Source organism: Rhynchophorus ferrugineus, unplaced genomic scaffold, assembly GCF_030347505.1.
Source record: "Rhynchophorus ferrugineus isolate W39M unplaced genomic scaffold, kcgeb_rfMv2 rfM3, whole genome shotgun sequence".
Lineage (NCBI taxonomy): Eukaryota > Metazoa > Arthropoda > Insecta > Coleoptera > Curculionidae > Rhynchophorus > Rhynchophorus ferrugineus.
Window position 1 is genome coordinate 29193766 of NW_027472582.1, and position 27168 is coordinate 29220933.

A 27168-nucleotide genomic window follows, 5' to 3' on the forward strand; every position below is an offset into this window, starting at 1 on the left:
CAATATATTGTTAATTTAATAATTTCATTATATTAACCAACTATCATCTTTTTGATGAAATAATATACTTTTTCTAAATATACTATATATATATATATATATATATATATATATATATATATATATATATATATATATACATAAGTTTTTCTAAATGTTTTGTACTTTTTGGATATTTTGAATAGTTTTAATTCAAGTCATTGCCCCATACATATAAAAAAGATAAATAATTTGTTTATATTACTCGTGTATTGTTTATAACTTTTGCTCTTGCATAAATCTGATATTACAGGCATTTTTTAATTCTTAAATATTGATATTTTTAGATATTAATATGCAATACAATAAAGTGAATTCACGTATGTATTTTGATATATCTCCTATAACAAAAACGTCAACCTTTTGTTCCTTGCGTTATTAGTAATACTGTCGAGGTCAATAAGGATTTAACGATTATATTTTTACGACGGATATTATTCATTTTTCGTAGGATTATTTCCTTTGTTACTATAACAACAAGAGAACCGGTGCACATGCACATTAGTTCATTGTCTTAAATTGTTTTATTTATTTAGAATATCGCTTATCGTTTAATTTCGTGTTTTAAAACAATGAATTACTGATTATTTTTGGCAAATCAAGGCTATAATGTAAATTATTATGTATACATTATTATTGTTATTAATACTGTTCAGATTTTCACGGATATTGCAATATGTAACCGAATGTTGATATGTTGCAAATGGATATTGATATGTTTATGTTTTTGCAACGATTTATGTTTGGTTCCTAAGCAATTGCATACGATTTTGTTTCATTTAAACATTTCCAGGATTGTGCTTATCAACTATCAACTATTGCTAATATATCAATAAAGCATATATATTCACTAAAAATATTCACTTCAATAACGTTAAATAGCTTTTAAAATTAGAAAAATAAAGCAGTCCTTAATTATTCTTTTGTTCGCTGATATTCGATATCTTTGAAGCTAAAAAAATATGACGATAACAATTCATCAAAATATAGTATGCTATAAAAAGTAATCCTAGCAGAGCTTTGACGTAATTATAGGAACAGAAGTATCAGATAAGATATCGATTTATCGTAAATTCCCGAAATTATTAGATGCTTGTATGTACTTTGATCATTATTTCGATATAAAAAGTAATTTATTAAGTAAAACTGGTACAATATGTATTACTCAAAATGTGTTCCAACGTTTTCCAAAACTTTGTCCCATGTTTGGCAACGATCTAATCATCAATCCATTTCCGAAATTCTTCAGCACTTCGAAACCATTATAGGCTGCATCGATCGGAATAAATGGTAATAAGGAAATGCTATGTCGACTAGTACGCTGGTTGCTGAAGAACTTTCTATTGGACCTCTGCAACGTGTAGCCAATTGTTGTCGTGTAAGAGAACGAATTTGCATCTATTACTCGCTATTGCGTCCTCCAATTTATTTATTTGATGGCGGTGGATATCTGCAGTAAGGGATTAATTCGGTTTTAACAACTTGGAAACTTTGTAGCTATGAATATTCGGATTTTGTATCGATGTGGATGGCTCTTTGGGAAATCCACTCTTCTTTACCAACCACACCACGTCACAGAAAACTCTTCTTATATTCCTGACAAGCACTGAAATCGTCGATAGTCGGTTTTCCTTCTTTAAAAACGTAACGTAACATTTGAAAATAGTTGTTTCATAAACTGCTAAGCTGTGGGAAAGTTCTTTGGAAGATGAGCTAATTCAAGTTAAATGTTGGAAATCATTGTCTTCGAACTTTTTGATGCACCAGACGGTTCTTTATAGTTAACATCAGAATCTGAAATCTGAAATTAAAAAATGAAACTTTCTAAAAGTGTTGGATGAACTTCGGCAGCAAGTATCTTCAAGTCAAACAACAAAAATAATTAATGTTGAAAGCATAATTTTGGACGCTCCACGATTAGCGTCCGTATACACTGACTGATGGAATTATGTTAAATATAAAACTATTTTTTGATGTAGAGAAACGTCAAAACCATTGGATTCCGAACCACCGAGTTCTCGTAATAATTCCATGAATTTATACTTGTTTTTATTATTTTCTTTTCATATCCTCTTTTTTAGTTTCATTCTTCTATCCCAAATATTGACTATTGTCTACAAATATGCCAAAAATATTAACAAACCTTGTTGTTTAAATAATGACAGTATAGTTCGACTATTAACATATTAATTTTCGTTATACGAACACATTACCATATTTATATGCGCATTATCTAAAAAAGGAAATACCTTTAATTATTTAAAGAACCATGAAGTCTACTTAAAATAATAGAATGCACTCTGTATAAAATTGCACGACCTTAAAATCCATGGCCATCTATTGAATGCTAACGACAGTGACCTTAAGATGTGTTAAATTTAGTGAGACTGTGCACACATTCCTTTTTTAATAGCACCAATTTACTTCCTTATAGAGTCTATGATTTCATGACCGAATTTTACTATAAGCTTATGGTTATTTTAAAACATATTCCATAAAAATATTCCGTTTATAACATTGTTGTAATATAATACTGTGATGAAAAAATAATAAGACGTAAAAATCATGGTGTTGTTTACTATGAAACCGGGTCAAGCTGTTAACAAGGAATATAATTCGAGTGTTATGCGCCGTTTTTTTTAAATATATTTTGGAGTCTCCTTTTTACCAACTAGGGTTTATCTAGACTGAAGCTACTGTTGGCCTCCGAACCACGGTCCTCGGCATTAAGCCTACCGGCTGGCGAGTTACCAATTTAAAAATTATCCCAGAAGACATCCGGTCTTACCCAGTCTGGCTACCGGCGTGACAGATAATTTTCCTTATCGTATTGTACACTCTTGCCTAAGGATTCAAACCCGCTACTGTCACAACAGCAGGAGGACGGTCATGTCACCTTTACCATTGCGTCAACCAAGCTGTTTATGTGTCGTTTGGTTATGTACCCTAAGACTCCGGAATTATGAACTAGTAACCTTTGTTTTTTTTTCCACCATAATAATACAGAATTGGTTCACACTGCGGTATAATATTTTCACATTTTCCGCATAACATCAACTCTTCATTACCCAAACAACTCTAACCTTAATGATTATCGAAGAAGCTGAAATTATATGCCAGTATTTTATTTCACTCAGAATTGGTTCTATGAGACTTTCTATGAAAAACACAACACATATACTTCTGTAACCATTCTATATACCTAATTTGGCATCGTTGGATATTTAGTACTCTATAAATATATGGCTAACTATGGGGATGGCCCATCATTCGATAAAGAGTAAAATCGAGAAAGCAAAATTAATTCATTTAATTCAGAGATTGAATTTAGGAATATTTTAATAGATTGAAAAAAAACGTTCATATTAATACATTCAAGGTAGGGATGCCGAAAAAATATCGATATATCGACATATCGATATATTCTGAAAAAAATATCGATATTTATTACCCGATATTTTTTCAAAATAGTTTAAATATAATTGTTAAAAAACCTTTCAAAAATATCGTTATTCTTTACGAGATTTAGAAAACATATATATTTTGTAGGCTAACATTTGAGTATTTTTATTTTTTTTAAATGTCGTCATTTTTTTCCTTCGATATATCGATATTTCCTTCGATATATATTTTTTTAAATATCGATATATCGAAATATCGATATTTTTTCGGTGGCCAACACCCCTAATTCAAGGAGATGAAATAAATGTGGATAATCCGTTTGAATTTTATGTGCGTGCAAATGATTTTCACTCTGTAATATTTCTTAGAAATAATGACAATATGAAATATCCTAGTAATATAAATATATTATTACAAATAATACAATCATGTAGTAGTAAACGCAAATTGAATGTCTTGTTGTTGCGGTTTTATAACACAATGACACCCATATATTAAACTCTGACGCTGAATAGATTTGAAAAGTTGAATTGTTCACGAAATAGTTTAGTGCATCGATGTGGTGATATATAGGACACAAAACCCGCATATCACATTGACATTGGATAAAATGTATTCACAACTGAGCAATAATATTCACGTGTAAAATGGTTCCCGGGACGTTGAACTCGTAGGTTCTTTGTGGTGTAATTTATTAAATTAGTCACCTACATAACAGCGATTGAAAAAGTTAATCGACATTATTGCTATGTTAATCGTTTTCCGTTCAGTTTTATTAAGATTTAAAAATGATGACATATTCACAGGTGGTACAGTATAGTAATGAATAAATATATATATTCGAATAAAGAGTTAAATAACAATAGCAGTAAAGAAAATGATATTTCATGATGATCTCTAATCCCAGTGTTAATACTAATAACAGCAATGTAATATCTGATTAAAGTACATTTAAATAAAAGTTATAATGTTCTTTTAATAAAAATATATACATTATAGTATAAAATAAATATAAATTATACTGTTACCTATTATTTTTATTATATCATATTTTTATATTTTTCCAGTTTTTTTGAAATATGGCCAATTATCTTTTTTGTCTTGCCTTTTAATTAGCTGAGTTTCAAAATGGAGGTAGATATTTTGTCTTAATGGCCTGTTATTATGATCGTCTCTCTTAAAGTTAAACCATTGTTATAAATCATACTAATTATGAAGATGTTAATTTTGCAACAACGCTCCGTTATGTTGCAAGTTTCTTTATGTTGCAATATACGACTAGAACATAATTTTTGTTAAGAAAGTTCTATGTTCTATTTTGTGAATTGTTCATCATAGTTGTTGATGTTCACTCGTGATGTAGATTGTTCATCATCTTCCAGAACTAGAACTTAAATTAACCAAAATTTTAACTACATCAATTAACACGGTTATAGGTGTCAATAATCACAATTACTGAGTAATTATCTTGACTTTAAGAATAGTTTTAAATTAATTTTCAATTAGTTTTAAGACGTGTAAGTGAGAACGTGCAAAGTAAAATATTTTAATAATGTAATTTAATTTATTTTCACATTAAAAAACTGGATTTGCTTTAATGGCAAGTCAGTTGGTTTGTAATTAGTTTTACAATTATGCATACGTAGATATTATAATTAATATTAATAATATGTCGTTAGAACATTTCTAGATTTCTAGCGTATTGATTCCACGGAGAATAAGTCGCGTATTTCTTAACCCACTATTCCAATATATTATTGATTCTTTATAGCATCATGTGTAGCTCGGTTGATATACCTCTATAAAGATAATGTAACGGCATGAGTTTCAAGCTGTGCACTGTTGACTAAAGGCTTAGAAAACAACACGGCTATGGAGACTTCTAAGAGTAAAAATTTGATAGAGTGGTAGTGTTGCCAACGTTATAATAATAAACACTTAAATAAACGATAGATGGCCCATCTTATATAATACTAGGTTGATTAGTTCCTTAAAATTAAACAGACATAAAAAAACGGATTTATATTTATAGTAGAAATTAATTTATTTTTCAGCAGAATAATGTTCATTTGCACTGTGGTGGTTTTTGAACGCCTATAAGAGGCCTCTCGGTGGTATTCTTTGTATCATGATAATCGTTTTTTAGTTATCTTACTATTCAACTGCGAGAAATTATTTTAAACTAGTAAAGTACACCCTATCTAAGAAATCGAACATAACAGAAAACTAATCCATAAATAGTTCCACGGTGTTTTAATTTTTTTTGTAAATAAATAAAACGTTTTTTGTGCCTAGATTTAATGGATCACGAATCTTTTAAGCGCATGCGCATGGTATTTTTAATAGAATAATATAATAATGCGCTTACGTAAAATCTCTTCCAGATGGTACTTAACAATTTTTAACTGTATAAACAAGAGTATTATTGCCAATATTAATCTAATTGTTATAATCTAATTGTAACACGTATATATTTGGTAACTTTTATACCTTATATAAGTTTGCTACTAATTAGTGCGTATTTGTAACAATCTAATCAAAACCAATTAATTTTTAAAATAGCTGTCTTAGTAGCCAGTAGGCATCTATCTCGATAGTAAGTTAAATTGGAAACATCACGTTAGTCAGAAAGAAGAGCAGATCAGTCTCAAAATTAAAGAACTGTACTGGTTAGTCGAAAGATGTTCTCAACTTGATATAATATCAGAGAAAGTGATTTATTCGCCAAACTAAAAGAAAACTAAAACATCAAACCAATTAGTAAAAACCAAAGCTGGCAAAAAAAGTTTTTCGATTAACTAACAATGCCTGTAGCTACGTAAGCAACGTATAAACTATTTGATGACATCGAAATCAAGTGGATTTTCGAAGTTATTCGAGATTTCGCCATAAAACAAGAAATAAGGTGAATCGTAGCAACGTAGAAACAACACAGCTACTGGATAATATGCAAGAAACTTACTATTAACTTTAGCTTATATAGTCTTATTTGATTTTAATTTGCGAAATATATTCTAATGTATTTATCCCACGCTTGTCTTGCTTGTCTATAACAGGTCAATTGAAAAGTTGCCGATTTGCCAGATAGATGGCGCTACTAGGATTAAATACATTGGTTTTTTAGTTAGCCCTAACCCTCAAAAGATGCGTGTATAAATTTGACAGCTGTCGGATCATTAGTTTATGAATGATAGCATTTTGAGTGAAGCAACTTTTGTTATTGTGGAAAAAATGAATAAAAAGGAATTTCGCGTGTTGATAAAATATTGCTTTTTAAAAGGAAAAAATACAGTTGAAGCAAAAACTTGGCTTGATGCCGAGTTTCCGGACACTGCCCCAGGAAAATCAAGCATCAGGGATTGGTATGCTAAATTTAGACGTGGTGAAATGAGTACCGAAGACGGTGAACGCAGTGGACGCCCAAAAGAGGTTGTTACCGACGATAACATTTAAAAAATCCACAAAATGATTTTGAATGACCGTAAATTCAAATTGAATGAAATAGCAGACCCTATAAAGATAACAACTGAACGTGTACATCATATCATTCACGAACATTTGGGTATGGTAAAGCTTTGTGCAAAGTGGGTCCGTGCAAGCTCACTTTTGACCAAAACTAAAGACGAGTTGATGATTCGGAGCAGTGTTTGAAGATGATCAAGCGTAATAAACCCGAGTTTTTGCGTCGATATATGACTACATGGCTCCATCATTTCACCCCGAAATCCAATCGACAATCATCCGAGCGGATTGCACACGATGAACCCGTCCAAAGCGTGGGAAAAGGCAACAGTCGGCTGGCAAGGTCATGGCGTCTGTATTTTGGGATGCGCATGGACTAATTTTCATTGACTACCTTGAAAAGGAAGGACCATCAACAGGGACTATTACATAGCGTTATTGGACCGTTTGATGGACGAAATCGCCGAAAACGGTCGCATTTGAAGGAAAAGAAAATGCTGCTTCACCAAGACAATGTACCGTGTCATAAATCAGTTAAGATGGTGGCAAAAACCCATGAATTGGGCTTCGAATTGCTTCTTCATCCACCGCATTCTCGAGATCTGGCCTCCAGCGACTATTTCCCGTACACAGATCTCAAAAGCTCGCTGGGAAAAATGTTCGTCGAATGAAGAGGTGATCACCGAAACTGAGGCCTATTTTGAAGGAAAGAACAAATCGTACTTGAAACTCTACTTGATCACTCTTGAAGCGAATTACGTTGAATAAAAAAAATTAATTTTGCCAAAAAAATTTGTTCTACTATGGTAGGCCGGGGACTGAACTGTTAAGTTATGTAGCTTAAATATAGGATTGCACTAAAGCATCAAACCAACTAGAATCCAAGGCTGACAAAACAAAGTTCTTCCATTAATTAACTACCAATGCTTATCGGTACATAACCAACCTATAAACTATATGATGATGGCGAAATCAAATGGATTTACGAACTTATTCAAGATTTCGACCTAAAACAAGAAATAATGTTATTAAATCATAGCAACGTAGAAGCAATACTGCTATTAGATAACACACAAGAAATTTACACTTAGCTTTAGCTTAAATAGTTTAATTTGATTTTACTTTAGGGAACATATATTTATCCCACATCCGTCGTGCTTATGAGGTTCAAATATAAAGTTGTACTAAAACATCAAACCGACCAATAATCGAAGGCTGTCAAAACAAAGTTCTTCGGTTAACTACGTAACCAACATACAAAGTATATGATAACGTCAAAATCAAATGGATTTACGAAGTTATTTGACTCTAATATAATTAAATACATGAAATAAGGTTACCAAAGTACAGCAACGTAGAAGCAATACAGCTAATGGACAACACACAGAAAATTTACTCTTAACTTTAGTTTATATTGTCTTATTTGATTTTAATTTGCGAAATATATTCTAATGTATTTATCCCACACTCGTCTTGCTTGTGTATAACTTATGTTGTTCAAATATGGGATTGCACTAAAACATCAAACCAACTAGTAATCCAAGACCAGCAAAACAAAGTTCTTCGATTAACTACCAATGCTTATAGTTACGTAACGAAAAAATAAACTATATGAAGTTTTTCAAGATTTCGCTCCAAAACATGAAATAGGGCTGCTAAATCAGGGCAATGCAGAAAAAATATAGCTAGTAGTGACCAGTCAAGGGTGTAAAATCCAATAATCCAAAAAAACTCCAATCATACCAGTAACCAGACCGGGTGTGATCGGATGCATTCTACAATTGGTAGAGTTCTCACTCGATAAGGTTAAGCCGACGATAATGGTTCGGAATCCAGGCAGCAGATAATCACTAATATACATACACACACTATAAACCAATATTTTTAATTAAATTTTCGGTAAATTACACCTAAATCGATTTCTCTAGAAACGGATCCCGAGCAATTATCATGACATATCTCAATATCGAAAATGCTGTAAGACATGGCGTATAATTCGGTTTCGATATGCACGTTAACGACACAATAAAATAACTACACCATAACAAAATGAATATGACGATGCCATCAACAATACAGTAAAAAATCGCATAACGACACGAGCGCAAATATCCGAGTCGGGCTCTTACACGTGTCGATATATGAAACAAAATTAGCGAATAATGCACGTTGCTATGCGACTACCATTGGTGCATGTTAAATTATATCTGTTCGTCCGTACACGTGCCGACGTTTTATGGTGCTTTAATTACTTGTGGCCAAAAAATAGAATTAGTTCTGGTATTTCAGTTTATTACGGATTAATACATTAAATATTATGTAATTGCGAATAATAATTTATTCAACATTACTATTTATTGTTACAAATTCGATTTGTCGTCTGTAGCGGTTATAAATTTTCTCATATTTTTGGAAACTGATGAATTAACGTTCATGGAATATGCACAGAATTAATTTAGTTTTCGATTCCATCGTTACACTACAATTACCGAATAGTTGAGACTAAGTACCATCGGTGCTACATTTAGAGAGGGTGTGTGATATAAGGCGAAGGAGATAGCGTAGCTGAGAGGGACTTTAAACTATCTACATCTTGTCTATTTTTTAGGCAACTTACGGATGCCATCCCAATAAAAAAGTTTGTCCTTTGAATTATCGAGGCATTTTACTTCAATTCTGCCATTTGTTTTTAAATTTGGGTTCGGTCTTCATCCAATAACACTTGCAGTTTCGCATCTTGAAACGTTTTGAAACTTTAAATTTCTTCTTGAATGAAAGAATAGAAAATTTATAGCATGGTCACCGTAAGTCTCCACCAGCAAATGATGACTTCGCAATCATCATTATGATTTGACATGTCATTGTATGTCGTTTTATTCTACTGACATTAAACTTCAAAGCTATACATGCTGAAACCATACAGCCTGAAAAACTACATTTGCGTAGTTGATATCGGTTCATTCAACGGCAACTCTGATACTGGAGTTCCCTTGATTAGATTAACCTATTTAATCAAGTGTCCATCACGGCGTCTGAGTGATTAGCAATGGATAAGGAACCTGAATATTCTCCGTCCATCAGTTTCTCCTATACACATTTTCCTTATTTTAGCTTAGCAGTAAAAGGCCGCTTTTTATGTTTGTTCTTCCACTACGGTGTGTCCTTCCTTAAAGAAACAGCTAAGGAAACTTTTTTGGTCCTATCTTCTCCTCTTTCTTCTTTTTAGAAGATCTTTTTATGCATATATATCTTTCAAACTATCCATTTTCAAAATCGTCTAAAATTATTTGGCTCATTTGATGAAGGCCCTGTATGTGAATTCACAATATTACTTAAAATGTTTGATATGATAGGGTATATACCCTATCATATGAGAGAGCGGATGTATGTGGATGAAAAAGAAAGCGAGAAGTATCTTATGAAAAGAAAGAGGCTGCGCTGAGAATTAGCGAACAGGAATATAATAATTGATATGAGTAATTCAAATATTTTCCTCTTTTATCTTTGAAACATGATTTCCCAAGACACTAAACGTCATTTAATACTACTTTTTCCCAAAACATGAGTCATTTATGTGTGTACTTTCTGTAATCTCGTAGCTACTAAGCACTGTTTACTGTAGACTGTTTATTTTATCGAATATTACTAAGTTCTGCGATAAGTTCGTGGAGATCATTATTCAACACTCGATCCAAAAATTTTAAAGCCACAAGGGATTTTAGGACTCTGCAAGGAAGGTATGAGAACATTTCAATAATAAAAACAAAAAGACTTTAAAAAGCAATAAATTAGATTTTCTAATTATTGTAACAACTTAATTAACAGTTATAATAATAACTGTTGAAAAAACTATCGCTAAGCTCAGTGAGTTAAAATAAGAACAGTTTCAACATCCAACATATTCGTCACTTCGCCTTTTTTGTTTTTCAATCAATTTAAATTTCAATAAAACCAACGAACCAGTGTTGGGCAGCAAACTACTATTGAGATTTATAAATCATAAGATCGTTGTAAAAACTGCTGTTAAGTCTTAGTAGAGTTAACTAAAGACCCTCTTTATCTTCCGTATTCATATCTCGTTACTTCAGATTCACATCTCACCAATTCTAGAAATCATATAATCAAATGCAGGAACTAAACTTTTATGAATCTTGCTATAAGAAATATAACATTTTTATATTTAATAAAAAAACTTATTTTTACAGGAAGTACTTTAATCTCAAATCGTTGTATATAGTAATCTGATATCAGAAAACCAAGGCAATCAATATCTCATACGAAAGGTAATATTAATTTTGTATTAGCTGATGCAACTTATAGATTTATTTTTAATACCCAACTAATTTTCTTGGTCTGTTATTCAGACAAATCAATTATAATTTTAGTATTTTTAGAAATTACAAAAAAAACCTCTATTAAGTATTCAGATTAATTAGTCACTAAACTTTCTACGCATCACTAACTCGAAACTACCAACCTAAAAGGGAATTATGAACATATATCATTCTGCAACTACCCTTTTTGCTTGATTCAGTTCAGCCAAACTTTTTGTTATTGTCTGAATGAAAAAACACAAACTTGAGATGTTTGACAATATTAAAGTTGAATCTATGTTAATAGGACTTTAAAGATTATCAGAGAAGCTATCTCGAAAACTAGGAAGAACATCAGAACAGATAAAGGCAAATTATATTTAATAAAACTGATAAAAAATGTGATAAAATGAAAGGCTTTAGCCTTTGAGTATTGCTTTAAAAATATAACTAATATAGAAAAATATTGGAAAAATACCTAATATAGACCTATGGAATCTAGATGTGGGGATATTCCTCGAAAAGTAACGAAAAGAACTAACAAGTATCGTAGATGTACCTAGATAATATAGCAATATAATTAATGCTTACTTATAATTGCTTGCTTATAATTATTATACCGAGATCTTCAGATACCTGGTGTTATTCGAGAAATCAAGAGATTCACACATAGAGAAGAAAGACTCTCATGTTAATAGTGATGTATTGCAACTCTTGAATCAGTGCAGGACGCACACTTAAAGAATCAAACCATTTGACCTAGTAGAACAGTGAAGTATATTAGGAAAAAAAAAACAGCAGTGTTAACACGTAAACATTATTACTATAAATTACCAAGCAATGCACTGAAAAAATAAATAAATTTTGATATTTTTAATCGCAACATTAAATACTCTATTAAGTAAAGAATCAGTTAAGTTTATTATTACCGTATTAATTACCGTTCCTAAAGTAATTAAATAGTTATGAGTTTTAAATGAATTTAAATATTCTATGCGTAATATTATCTAATACAATCTACACGTATAATTTATTTGTTATTCGGTTTACACGTGTATACAGTTCGAACAGATGTTTGAAGACAATATATTATTATCTCATTACATGCATCTAAGACAAAAAGAAACCACAATGTCGTTTTACATATAATTTATAATTAAACAGAGATTGAAGCGATTTCTCGTAAACGCATACTAATAACAGTTGTGCCAAGTAAATTTGATTGGCAATCGTGCTCTTTGTTTACCCGAGAAATCTCAATTAGTCACTTAATTATGTTGAAATTTATTGCTGGCTAACGGTGCAACGAAATCCAATTCCTCAATAAACGCGATAAAATAAAAACAAGACCCGCTAATTTTCTAATTAACTCAGTTTACGTTAACGATACAAATGAGCAGTAATCGATGTTTGTGTCTTAGTGATTATTTTGTTTTTTTATTTTCAGCTTTTTCTTATGGAACGTCACCGGGAAGCAGTAACAGCAGCTCAGCTTCATTTCGCTCAACGCCTTCCCCACCACCATTTAATTCACCCATGAACTCTTTTAGCTCGGTATCCGATGAAGGCATCGTTATGGATTATATAGGAGAAGATCAACCGCGAAAAAAGAAGGTAAGAGAAAGTTGCTCTAGCTCTTTAACACATTTAGTATTACTTTTCTTTCCTTATCTAAAAATGGAATGGAGTTGTGACATACTCCAATAAAAAACGAAAGAGTATTTTAAGTATAACCCCTTAATATTTATTTTCGTTGGTAGTCTATACCTAAAGAAGGGATTAGTCGGTTTGGCATTCGTATGATATAACATTTAGAGAAGATAACCTACAGCTTACTTGTCGTTTTCATTTTTTTAAAGCGGCTTGTTTCCATCATACATAAGGTAAGAGTCGAATTATTCTTGTACCAAAAGAAATCCAAGATGCTTGAACTAAGGATATTTTCGAGAAGTTACTTTCGATAATTTTATTAACAAACAATATAATTTTTATATATACAATATCTATGAATCGGAATATTTTCTATAATTTTCTACAATTTTTTCCCATCTTTCTTTCAACATGGCGATACCGTGTCTATGATTGCATCGCAGCCAAACAACATCGATCAGTTTTCGCACTTCTTCAGCATTTCGAAACCGTATGCCACTCCAGTCATGGTGCACCGATCTATATATAGCCGTGAGTACACTGGGTACGACAGAAGTTCCCATTCGAGGTGTTATAATATATCCTTCACTACTTTCGCAATATATGGACGAGCGTTGTCATGCAAAGAGGATGACCTTGCGTCCGTTAGTCGCTATTGCTTGTCTTTTTTGCAACAATACGTTGTTCAATTTGTTCACTTGACGTCTGTAGACATTCACAGTAACAATTTCAATCAGTTTTAACAGCTTGTTAATACTACCATATGCACAGCAATATTTTATGCCTTCCTGAACTAACCCATGACTCTTAGGCTTAGAATTGTGATACTAAATCTGGTATGGCAATGGAAATTCATATGGCAGCCATTTTCCCTCCTTTTGGATAATTTCTGCAGGTTCTTTGAGAGCTTAAGCTGAGTTTTCGTCCAATAAGTCTTGGAATTCATTATCTTCGAACTTTTTTGTCGCTCCAAACTGTTATTTGTCATTGGCACAAGAATCACCACGTTTAAATTTTTGATACCAAAGGCGACAATTGGATTATAATGAAGCAGCATCATCATAGTCTTTAAAAATATTTGATGAGCTTCGGTAGCAGATTTTTTCAAATTCATTAAGTAATTACAGCGACTAATTTAAGATATTTCATACTGCATACAGTTTTTCATATGATTTTTTATTAAGTTAATTTCTTAAAACTGTATCGTAATTAGTTTATCTTTAACAAGAAGTAAAATAATACATAACATACATAATATTAATTTTTATAATACATATTATGTAAATTTTAATCTGTTGATGTTATAATCAACAATATGTAATGCTATAAACATATAAGCAAAATAAGTCTTTCGTATTAGTATCTGTTATTAACATTTTACACTGTAATATATTCATCCTTGATTTATGACTAATAAGTTCCTATGGAACACGACGCCTGACTAGGTTTACACATGAAGTGACGTACTAGTTGTTGCTACATATAAAACAACAAAAAACACGCTGGGCAATTCTCGATCTTGTAAACAGATGGGACACACCTTCTGTTCGCCTAAACGCTGATGAAAATGATACTCAGCTTATGACGCGTTGCTTTTTGAGAAAGTGGTTTGATTTGCTTTTACGTTGACCGCAAGCTATGTCATTCAAGGCTGAATCTAATCCGAACTGAATTAACACGAGTTCGGTTCAAATATTGTTTTTCATTCTAGGCGTGTCATATTCGATGATAAGAAACAATTTTAACTAGAATTAATTTAGATAAATTAATGCCACATAAATCACTTATAGATTCAATTATGTACGAAATTTTAAACGCATCGGATTATACAGAAGGTCACACATATTTGTAACAACATTACTTGCGTTATGTCTATAATATTAACGGTATCAAATAACTTTTCATCAAAGTTTCTGCATCATTTAGATCGTTCAAGCCACCAGTTTAATAAGAAGCTACATTTAAGCCACAGAGCCGGTGGCGCAGTGGTAAAGACGATAGGACGGTCCTCCTACTGTTGCGCTAACCGCGGGTTCGCATCTTGCTGCATGGTCGTAAATTTATGTTTGTGATTGTTTAAAATTTGTGATTGTCCTAGGCAAGAGTGTAAAATGCGATAAGGAAAATAATCCCAGTCACGCCAGTAACCAGGCTGGGTAAGACCGGATGTCTTCTGGGATGATTTCTAAGGTTGGTCACTCGCCAGTCGGTAGGCTTAATGCTGAGGACCGTGTTTCGGAACCCACTTTAAACTATAGGTACAGTCCAGATAAACGGCTAGTTGGTAAAAGGAGACTTTAAAATATATTTTTAAAAAAATTATACAATTACCACACTTTGCAGCTCTTTTCAAAATATTTGTCTTTCTCTCTTTTGAAGTTTCATCAATCACTTCTTCATTTTTTTTAAGCTCTATCCTGTTACTGTTATCATTTTTGAGGCATTTGATGTCATTGTCAATTTAAACAATAATAATTGGATTTTCTCGCAGAGCACTGACTTTTTCACTTGGACTTCGATATTAAATGAAGACACATTTTATTTTTAATCAACTTAAATTATCAATGTGTAAAAAATTTAATAGGGGAAAATGAAAACCGAGAACTATAGTTACCTTAAACACGTAAGTAAATAAAAGTAATAATAATTAATAAAATGTATAAAATAACAAAATATAAGAAAATATACTAAGGATTTATAAAAAATTATAAACATCAAAAATAAACGTACTATCTTATCTATGTTGCAAACCCAAAATAGTAAATGATTATAGACGTTGCTAATACTTCAGTTATAATAGTTTTTGATATATATCTAACACGCGCATTATTTTTAATCACTAACAAAAGATGCTTCCCTTAAATTTTGATCTTTTTAATATCTAGAAATCAATCAAGGGTTATCAAGAATGTACTAAATCTTGTGATAGTCTTTTTTTGGAATGTGATCGTTGTATTTTTCATGTAAAGACAATCGTGCTTGTGTTTTTGAACCTCAAATGTATTTTTATATTGTCGTTTTAAATTTATTTGGCCTTGAGACTTTATTTGTTTTGTAAGTTTTATAATTCAGATATACAATATAAAACACAAAGCTAATTATTACCAATCCAGATATACAAAATTAACTTATATATAATAATATTTATTCGTAAAATAATTGATGCAGTTTCAGAGTTGTTGAAACAATTTAATTTAAATAATTTCGCGTGATTGCGTGTTAAGGTAACATAATAAAGGTCAGGAATATTAGTTAAAATACAATGAATATTACCTTGATTTTTATTCGTAGGAAATAATAAATTAGGAAAGCCATCATTAACGTAACCCCATAATATTCCGTATCATATATGTTCAATATCTGTTTGAAGTTAGCCGTGGGTGTGACTGCGTGAAAGCAAGCACAAACAGGAAGTCGAAAAACACATATTGTTATACATGTTGGCAGGTGACGCTCTTGGTTGATGAACTTGGCCCTAATGGTAAAGGCTGGCCTCGTTAAAAATACGTATAAGGTGCGAACCTCTACGAACGAAATGGAAACTAGTTCATTGTCAGTTTGATTACCGTTAACTGCGGAAGTTGGAATACACGGACATGTTATCACTGAAATTCCCGTTTTATGGTTTATCTTTAATTTCCTTGAAGTTATTTATTCATAACATGACACAAATATTATTTAAAAATACTCAGATTTAGAATTTATCGTTAGTTCGAAAAGTCCAAATAGCCTTATGTCAACATATAAAATATAATATAACAATAGAGAAGAATTTTATAAGAAAATATGTAAAATTTGTTAAATATCCAGATAATTGTTAAATACTAATATGTATTGACCTACAAATTATATTTAAAAGATTTGAAGCGTTATTGTGAAAATCAGTACAATGTATTTAATTCAAAATATTGTCTATAGATTGCCGCTACTTTTCCCATCTTCCAGGCAATTTAACAGGTCAATTGAAAAGTCCCCGGCCTGACCATAGATGGCGCTACTAGAATTAAATCCATATGTTTTGAGTTAGCCCTAACCCTCAAAAGATGCGTGTATGTATTTGACAGATCGTCGGATCATTAGATTGTGAATTATGGCATTTTGAGTGAAGCTACTTTTGTTATTGTGAAAAAAAATGCTTTTTGAAGAGAAAAAATACACTTGAGGCAAAAACTTGGCTAGATGCCGAATTTTCGGACACTGTTCCAGGAAAATCAACCATCAAGGATTGGTATGCTAAATTTAGACGTGGTCAAATGAGCACCGAGGACGGTGAACGCACTGAACGCCCAAAAGAGGTTGTTACCGACGAAAACATTAAAAAAATCCACAAAATTATTTTGAATGAACGTAAACAAAAATTGAATGAAATAGCAGACACTCTAAAGGTATCAACTGAACGTGTACATCAAAAGGAAAGTGCTGCTTCACCAAGACAAGTGCACCGTGTCAAAAATCCATCAATTGGGTTTCAAATTGCTTCCTCATACACCGTATTCTCCAGATCTGGCCGCCAGCGACTATTTCCTGTTCTCGGATCTGAAAAGAATGCTCGCTGGAAAGAAATTTTCGTCGAATGAAGAGGTGATCGACGAAACTGAGGCCTATTTTGAAGCAAAGGACAAATCGTACTACAGAAATGGTATCGAAAAGTTGGAGGGTCGCTATAATCAGTGTAGTATTACCCTTGAAGGGAATTATGTTGAATAAAAAAAAATTTTGCCAAATAAAAAACAGGGTTTTACTACGGTAGGCCGGAGACTTTTCAATTGACCTGTTGATTCCGTCTCGAAAGAATGATTATTTTTTGATGCTATCAAATTGATAATCAACCAAAGTCACGACTCAAAGGTCTGGATAATACGGCAGGTGGCACTTCCCATTTTAATGTTTTCATCGATTTTGCAACATCGGTCGCGCGTCGTTATACTAAAGAATGACATTTTTGTGACTTCAGTCACCTTTTCAAAAATGAAGTAAATTCAAAATTCAAATTGAAGTAAAACAATTTTTTGTTCACACTTCGACAGAATGACATATACTAAAAAATGAGGCTGGTTAGTGAGGCATCAATAGGAAGTTTGTTACAAATACACCCGATACGATTTAATACATCTTAACATCATCTCTTGTAAATTCTTAAAATGAATTTATAGCCCTGTACAAAATATTTCAAAATAACAGATTAAAAACATATCATATGAAATACATATAAAACTTTTTGGTAAATATGTAATACACCTCTCCAGTAATAAATGAAATGTTTTATGAAAAAGCACAAGTTCGAATTCTAAGTTCTAAGTTCATATCTCATTCAGGACATGACGGTTTTATACTTACGTTTGTGATTGCCTGTAAGAAAAAGCAAAAAAAACTAAATGATGATGAACCACTTTAGTCATGTCGGTCAATTATAAAGTCAGTCGGTAAGGACTATGCAACGAAGTTCACAGTAAACAGTCGGTTCAATTCAGATAATAAAGTTGATAATAAAAGAAGCGAGAACAAACGAATGCATAAAATTAATGACAATTAACAACATAGGAAATAGAGCAAAATATAAAAATATATAATAAATGTATCATGTGCAGATTAAAAGGCTTAGTCTTCTTCAATCTGAACATTGGCATCATGAATAAATCTCTGTTCATGACCCTGGGCAAGTTATTAATGTCTATTTCCAAATATCCATGGAGATCACTGTTTCTGGAGTACCATGATACCATATTGCTCTTCTGGGCATAACCCCATATCTGGGTTACATATGTCCGTATAGGCATAAGGATTCTTATACAGCAGTACTTTATTATATGTTGACAGGGTAGAATTTCTTCCAAATAGCTAAGTCATACTCTGGTTGACAACAGATTGGTCAATTAATAATATATAAATAATTCTTAAATACTTGTACGATTATTTTCATTGCAAGCATTTTTTATTTTTTACGGTTACATGATCAAAGGTTGTATAGAATGTTAATAAAATGCGAATCTCGAATCTTTATAATACCTTAACGTAAAAAATGTCTTCAGTGGCATTCTTTAAATAATGATACAAAATTATTCCGTATGTTCTAATTAGTTCTTCGACGTAACGGGGCGTAAAATTGTTTCGCGGTAATTCCTAACATTGTTTCAACCATAATTTAGTTATTAATATATTCTAGGAAAAACCTGTTCTAATGTGACTGATCTTAAGGTCGTTCTAAATATTTTTGATTTAACATGTGTTGCAAGATCATGTGGTTGACCTAGGATAACATTGCATACATTTTTGGTGTGTCAATTACTGCAAATATTAACAATAAATGTGATTTAAACGACGGTTTTACTGTGAATCATAATTCATCAGACATCACGAGTTGCTTCCAACTACAAACGTTATATAGTATAATGCTAAAACTAGATATGGCAAACAAAGACATTCTTTACTATATAGTAAATAATATTTAAACGTTTAGTCTTGCCTAAAACACATAATTAATATGATTACCATATTAAAACACATTAGAGCATTTATATCATTAAATTATTTTAAAAAAATTTTAATGTTTTGTAAAAGCTAAAGAAACTTCTTTTAATATATTTTTTTCTTTTTGTATTTACTCAGAACTACTATAATCTTGATGGATACAATAATCAAAAAACTAGTTTGTTAATAGGGAAGATTTATAATGACAATAATATATTTGAATATACAAACTGTTTGATCTATACGTCCCGATTTCCTAAAACTATTTTTTGAACCCGTTTTATTCTCTACAAAATAATTTTCGATTTTAGGCAACTAGAAACAATGTTTGATTCCCGTTTCCTTTAAAGTTTGTTTTTTTATTTACATTTACCTTTATCATGCTTGCAAATAAAATGATTATTTTTTCTGGTATAAAATTTCTATATTGTTGACCCAATTACTGCTGTTTATTAGAATGACGTCTTATCCTAAGGTTAGTACTAACTAGAAGCTATATATGTAGGTGTGTAATAGCCACCACATATATGGCACACGTTATGTTCTTATCAGCGAACAAACATGAAATGGAAATCACAAAATGTATTTTTACTATCCAAAGGGTGCTATAAACTTTGGAATAAATGGAAATGTGCTAATCAGAACTAAATATATAACTAACTAAATTATATATGTATATATATATATATATATATATATATATATATATATATATATATATATATATATATAATATTTATGAAAGAAGACTTAGAGCCTGAAATTATCATCATATTGATCAATTACATTATTTTCCACTCAACGAATGCGTTGAATTATCTGATATGACTTTATTCAAAAATTATTAAGGGTTTACATGTATTCTCGTAATATGTTAAATTTGAAAGGGTATTGCTTGAGAAAAACCCTGTCGAAAAAACAATGTTGTTTCGATAAGGATCCAATCAGCCATCCATTTTCGCAAACCATATACCCACTGGAGCTGCAAGAGTGCAGAGCTGCAAATTTTGCTATATGTGGCTCAACTTTATAATACGAATTAATAACTTTGCAACTATAACTGGCTATTACTGATCTTTTTTGCGACAATATGTCTCTAAGTTATTCAACTGACGTCGGTAGACATTATCAGTAACAGTTTTATTCTGTTTTAGAAGCTTAATTTTATTATTTCAGTTTTTGTATTTAACATGACAATCGGTACTTTTAAATCGTTTTAAGCTAAAACTAACAATTGAGATATAACGGAGCAGCACCTCTAGAAGTTTCTAAAACCGTCTGATCGACCAGATTTCTTTAAATTAAAAGTAATGAATGTCGAAAATACAATTTTAAAAGTTCCATAATTAGGGTAATAGATGGCGCTGATCAAAATGTATGCAAGCACTTAATTTATTATTTATTTCATTCATATTTCATATTCTAATTTAAGAAAATATCAATTACATAATGTTTCATCGCGGATTATCTTGTCGGAAGGTTCAAGACAAAATATTTGTTTTCTTTAAAATGATTAAGAAATTAAAGCTGAAATGCGTGGTTCTTGCAAATGCGAAACTAGCAAATTTGTACCCTGTGGGATGGTTTTAATCCCACGTAAATTAAACGACTAGGAAAACGAGTGAACGGATGTACAAGATCTATATCGTTTGGTTAATCGACTCATAACTGTTTACTGAAAATGATGACTGAAATTTGTGATTGCAGCGACACGTAAGTCATGCATTTTAATTAACGCATCGACTGCCGTATGTCATGCTCACGTCTTAAAATGAGGTACTGAATTTTTTAAGGTGATTTTTATGTTCTAATATGAAAGGATATTAATGTTAGTGCTGACATGCAATCATGAATGACATCGAGTCAAATCATTTGTTATGGAACTAATGTAATGAGAATGTATGTATTTTAAATTGACGCTTTTACAACTAAACTTGCATAAAATAAGTTAAGATTGCCATTCGTCAATATTCAGTTAGTTATAAAGATATTTGTTTTTCTAATTTAGATATATATCTAACAGTTGTAAGCGTTATTAATTGTTTATTTTTGTTTTACTCCAAGATTAAAAACAAATGTCGAGTTCATATTTATTCTCAATAACTAAACGCCATAACATACCTTACATTATCTGATTTTCATTTTATCTCAATCACTAAAATATCACATCAACTAATAATCCAACGCACCCAAAACAAAGTTCTACTATTAATTACCAATTGAAAATTGCTTAAAACTATTTATTGTTCAGGTAATTGCATAAATTTAATAGTCAATAAATTGATTTGTTGCATGTATTCTAATGAGCGATATTTTTTGATGAAAAAGCGATTTATCAATCTAAACAACAGCTAACTGTTAAATTCCGTAGTTTTTACATTTCTCTACATAAATTAACAGTTTTCTGTCTAGTATTATAAAGTGTATAAACAGACGTTAATTGTGTATCTCTCAAAATTGCTTTAATTTATTAATTTCGTTACTTAATTTGAAGAAATCTGCTGCCGAAACTCATTAAACGCTTTTAGAACCTTATAGTGATACTGTCTCGTCAAATTTCAATTATCAGTTTTTCATTTCGCGATTCAAAAGTGGTTATTTTGATATATATGACAAAGAAGAGTCTGGAGGTCCAAACTAGTTCGAAGACAATGTATTGCAAGACTTATTGGACGAAAACCTAACTCAAATTTTTTAAGACTTTCAGACAGCTTAGCAGATAATTAATTTACTATTTCCAAACCTTTACATACAATGAGAAAGATTCAAAAAGGAGAGAAATGGCTACCACACTAATTGACTGGAGATCCCATCTCGAAAATATTTTGAATGAATGCCTTTTATACAAGCCAACGCATAATATTGTGCTGATTTGATTACATAAACTCTGTTAAATATCGTTGATTAAAAACTTGATCAAAGCTTCGTTTGGCTTCTCACATCTTAATAATATCTTTCATGGAAAATAATTTCCATTTTATGGATGTATTTAATATTATAATTAATATATTATTAGTTATTATTACAATATAAAAAAAACATATCATACATCAAGTCAATCGTAAAAAAATACATCTAAAAACACATTCATATATCCCAAATAAAATTTACATATATTTTAAATTAAAAATTCCATGAATCTTATATGCCAGACTATATTTGTCGAGGAATATCATCTTTGGTGACCGCAATTTGCCCTTTGGCATGGCAGAATCATGGTTTTACAGTGTCTTTATTAGGCAATATTAACTAGTTAACATAATGCTGTAAACGAAACAGGATATAACAGCCAACCTCCTATTAACTGATTAATTCTGCATTAACGGACTGACCCTAAGTTGCGCATTTTAATCGATGAAGTTGCTACCGTACTTTGGCGTCACGTTTTCCATTGAAACTATTGCGATTTTTTTTATCCTTTCCTAATATAACGGACCTTGATATCCGTATGTGCTAAATTCTCATCCAATGCCACCCGGTTGTATCTACGTTTCGTTGCCTTGCGTTGCTTTATGATTTATTGCGTAAATAAAACATTCGCAGAACAATTTTCCGTCATGCATTTTGTTCTCTAATTTAATTAACTAATCTCGTAATGCTGGCTGGTAAAGGTCTTCTTTTATACTGCACCTTTTTGGAATTCTTTGTGCTTCGTTATAATGTAATTATTTGTATTTGTATTTAAAAAGTAGATGTTTTTTTCTAAACGTCTAAAAACTGACTGTCTGAACAATCCAGTTCAAATGAATTTACCACTCGAACAATTTAGTGTTAGGGAAGTAAAACAAACAATAATGTAATAAAACTGTCAAAAAAGTGCTTCGCGTTAATAATGTGGATTTTTAAAGTAGCCCAAATAATTATGATTCTCATACTTGGGAAAAAGTAAGAATACGTTTCCTCTTATCGTCCTATAAGCCTCTTACCTGTAATCCAAGGTTTTAGGGAAACTATACACCAAGAAGTTCAAAGTAATCACAGAAGAAAAATATATGTACCAGACCATCAATTTGATTTCCGTAATAAACACGGAACAATAGAGCGGGCTCGCAGATCGGGCATTCAATTAAATAAAAATTTATTCCTTTACAGCCGTTAATAATTTTCTTGAGTTTTTAGGATAATCTCATTATTAACTTTTTTTAGTTTTAGTCTTAAAATGCATTAAAAATATCTGTTCATATTTCTGAGTGAGTGAGAAAATATTGAAATATGGATAGACCCATTATTACAAGGAATAACAAGATGGTTACTGGTTCAAAGAAAATTGATATAAAGTCGTCAAAATTAACAAAGATCCAAGAACAGAATTATTTTTAGCTCATATTTATTACAGTGGAATATAGAAATTTAATTTGTAGATGCCTAGAGGAAGCAACTATTAATTTTCATTAGCTAAATACTTCCGTTTGGCTTAGAAAAAGAATATCGTGGGGAAAAACATTTAGGTCAAACTTCTGAAAGAAAAAAGCCAATACCATTTGGTGAACATACATTATAGATAATTAATACAGATGATACACTTACTGTTGATCAGTTAAGAAAATCCGGCTTCTTAAGCGAGTAGATAACTGTATTATTATAAATGTATAACCCTGTTCTTTATATAGTTTAAATAATGTTTTTAGAAATCAATAAGGTTTTGAGAACTAATGGCTTAAACATAATTGTATTTATCATATAATCGATGATCCAATCATTATATAAACAAACGGTATCGGTGTCGAGCATGGTTCTCGCTTACATTTTCTTCTCGTCTATAATTAGCAGCAAATGGCGGAAATGAACGACACAAGAAAGTACTGACCCACTTCGATAGTGATTATTGATATAGTACAAAAAGTAATAGATTAAAACCCATTAGAATCGTAACGGATTTCTTCTTGAAGCATAATTAACATCGATATGTTTGCAATTATCATTAAAACATTACCCTAGCTCCATTAATAATATTTATATATCACATTGTGTACTTAATTAGTTGTTTAATGAACATCTATTTATTAGGGTCATAAAGGCAGCAAGTGGGGAATCGTAATTCAGTAACTGTAACTATTGACACAAGGTGAATGTTTTATTCAAGAGATTCTGCTAAGCTGTCGGAATTTAAATCATAGAAAGTGCGATAAAAATGTGGCACAAACGTAAATGAAAAGAACGTAAATTACGTATACGGTAAAAAAATATATTAAAAGATTTCTAATTTACACAATAATAGCCTTTAATAATTCTCTATAGAAGAAGTGAAAGTCAACAGCATTCAATAGGCAGAAATATAATTTTTATATACTATGTTAGTTATAATTATTTGCATTTGTTTACTTACTGAAATAGGAATAGGAAATGTGTATTTTTTTTATTAACAAAACACCATTTATAGCAAGTTGTTAATTGATATTAATTGTTGCTAAGTGCCTTGTTAACATATAATTTACAAGAGAATCATTCAAAACTCAGTCTCTATAACAAATGACTTTTCCGTTAATTTTTTAACTAGTTTTGGAAACTATCGACTGAAAATAATAGAAACTCTCGATAGTCGCAAAACAGTCGAACTAGTCGATAGTAAAAAAAACTAACGTCTACTGTCAGTAATTCCTATTTCAGTCAAATGCACACGTTGACTGTTCTTCTATTAAGCGATAACAGGAGATGAACGAATTTCTTCCCGTACTAATTTTGAGAGAGTAAAGGGCGGAGATAATTGTTGGATTCTCTATGCTGTACAGGTTAGTTAATTTTAAATAATTGGCACATAGGCAAGTGGCAGTGTGAAAAAAAGGAATAGAATAGTGATCCCAAATATATTTCATTGTTTTTTAATATTCGGAAAGTAACAATGACATAATATAATAAATGTAATTGGTATTTAATTAAGTAAAAGTAATTTCTATTTCATTCTAATATCAGCTTACTTTTTTTCAACCACAAGTGAGACATACACATTTCTTTTCGAACTTTCTTTGGGAAAGAAAAGGAAGGAGATAATTTCTGCAATGTATTGCCTTCAAAATAACAGTTTCATTTTGAATGATATAAAATTATTTTTATATTTTATTTATTTTTCTATGAAGTATCTAAATGTTATTGTGTTATTTCTTGTTATCGTCAAAAATAATTCTTGTGAAGAATCTGTACTTATTATATGTTCATGTTGGTTCGATTTTAAATCACCGAAAGGAATCATTTTTCATTAATTATGGCAATCATAACCAACTTAAAATATTTTCAAATTCATATTAATTAAATTATCGAATTCGGTCCACAAAATAACAAAAACCAACGAAACTGAATGGACTATGAAATAAATACGCAGGTGAATCATGTTTTAAGTATGCTTTATTAATAAGGACACCGTATATTTACATTAAATACGCTCCACCAGTGCTCCAAATATTTTAAATTTAGTTAGAAATGTATTTTTAACGATTTAACCTTTAAAACTCCAGCACTAAACCGAATACCGATGCGCAAGGTTAGACGTAGGCGTAAGAGTAGTGACTGTTTGTGATGAATGATGAATTATTGGCAAAGTGTAATTTGCCGGCTTATTGTCAACGTTTCGACGGCCTATATTCAATGTTAGTTATTCTGAGTCATTTTACCATAACTAGTAATTACGTAGAAAATGTATAACCTGATCAAGGCTCTTAAAATTTGTATCATCTTAAAGAACTTTTGGATGGATCTTGGTGGTCAATCCTACATGATGAGATTCCTACATAACAGAATAGATATTTTCAGATAACAGTAGCACATTTGATATATTTTATACAAGTGATATATTTAAAAAATATCTATATAAAACTCTGCATTCTCATATATAAGCCATTTTTAATTAAACATCAATTTATTTAGAGCAATAGTTTATCCTAATTTTTTTTCTACTTTACCTTTTTTATCTCTGTAAAATATCTATTCTTTGAAGCCTATTTGAACAGTTAATCGTCAGTAACATGATTTGGCCTGTACAGTAAATGAGAAAATTATTTAAAATGTTAATTATATAATTTCACCATCAAAATCGAGGACTTTTGAGGACAGGGTCATGTAGTGCGATCGGTAGTTTTTCTTAACATAAAAATATAACTGGTATTTTAAAACTAATCATCAGTTAACAAATATGAACGTTTAAAGTTACAGGTTATGAAAAACTGTTGTACCCTAGGCACTTCTAGGAAAAATTTAGTTTATTAAACTTTATCTTATTTGGTATTACAAGTATTAAGATATTTCAATTTTTATTTCGATATATAAATGATACTAATTAACAACTCCAACTACTGGCTTATATTACGATAAAAAACGTATTTCATGATATTTAAAATCTTAACGGTATTCCTGTTTTTTCATTTGAAAAATTAATTCCCATTGCCAACATTATTTTTTCCAGAAACATGTTTTGATATATTAAATAAAATATATGTATAAACCTCAACGAGATTATTATGCTTGTTAGTCTGTAATAATAGCAATGTAAACAAAATTTTGTTTGTGTGTTTATGGCAATCATAATTACATAAAATTTAAAAAAATACAGTGGCTATGGTAATTGCTATTCTCTTGTATTTTTTACATTTTATTACGTTTATATATATATATATATATATATATATATATATATATATATATATATATATATATATATATATATGTTTTAAAGTCTCCTTTTACCAACTGTGGGTTTATCTGGACTGGGTCTAAAGTTTAACGTGGGCTCCGAACCACGATCCTCAGCATTAAGCCTACCGACTGGCGAGTGACCAACTTTAGAAATCATCCCAGAAGACATCCGGTCTTACCCAGCCTGGTTACTGGCATGACTGGTATCATT

At 30.9% G+C, this 27168-nt stretch overlaps 1 protein-coding gene across 4 annotated transcripts in view; it reads left to right on the plus strand.

Annotated features, from left to right (window-relative positions):
• Glut4EF (Glucose transporter 4 enhancer factor) overlaps window positions 1–27168 on the plus strand; it is a 162476-nt gene that overhangs the window by 79142 nt on the left and 56166 nt on the right. For all 4 annotated transcript variants that reach the window (XM_076398218.1, XM_076398220.1, XM_076398219.1 and 1 more), the window contains exon 4: window positions 12664–12830. In XM_076398218.1, the coding sequence (XP_076254333.1) occupies window positions 12664–12830 (167 nt within the window). The remainder of the gene's footprint in view (window positions 1–12663; window positions 12831–27168) is intronic.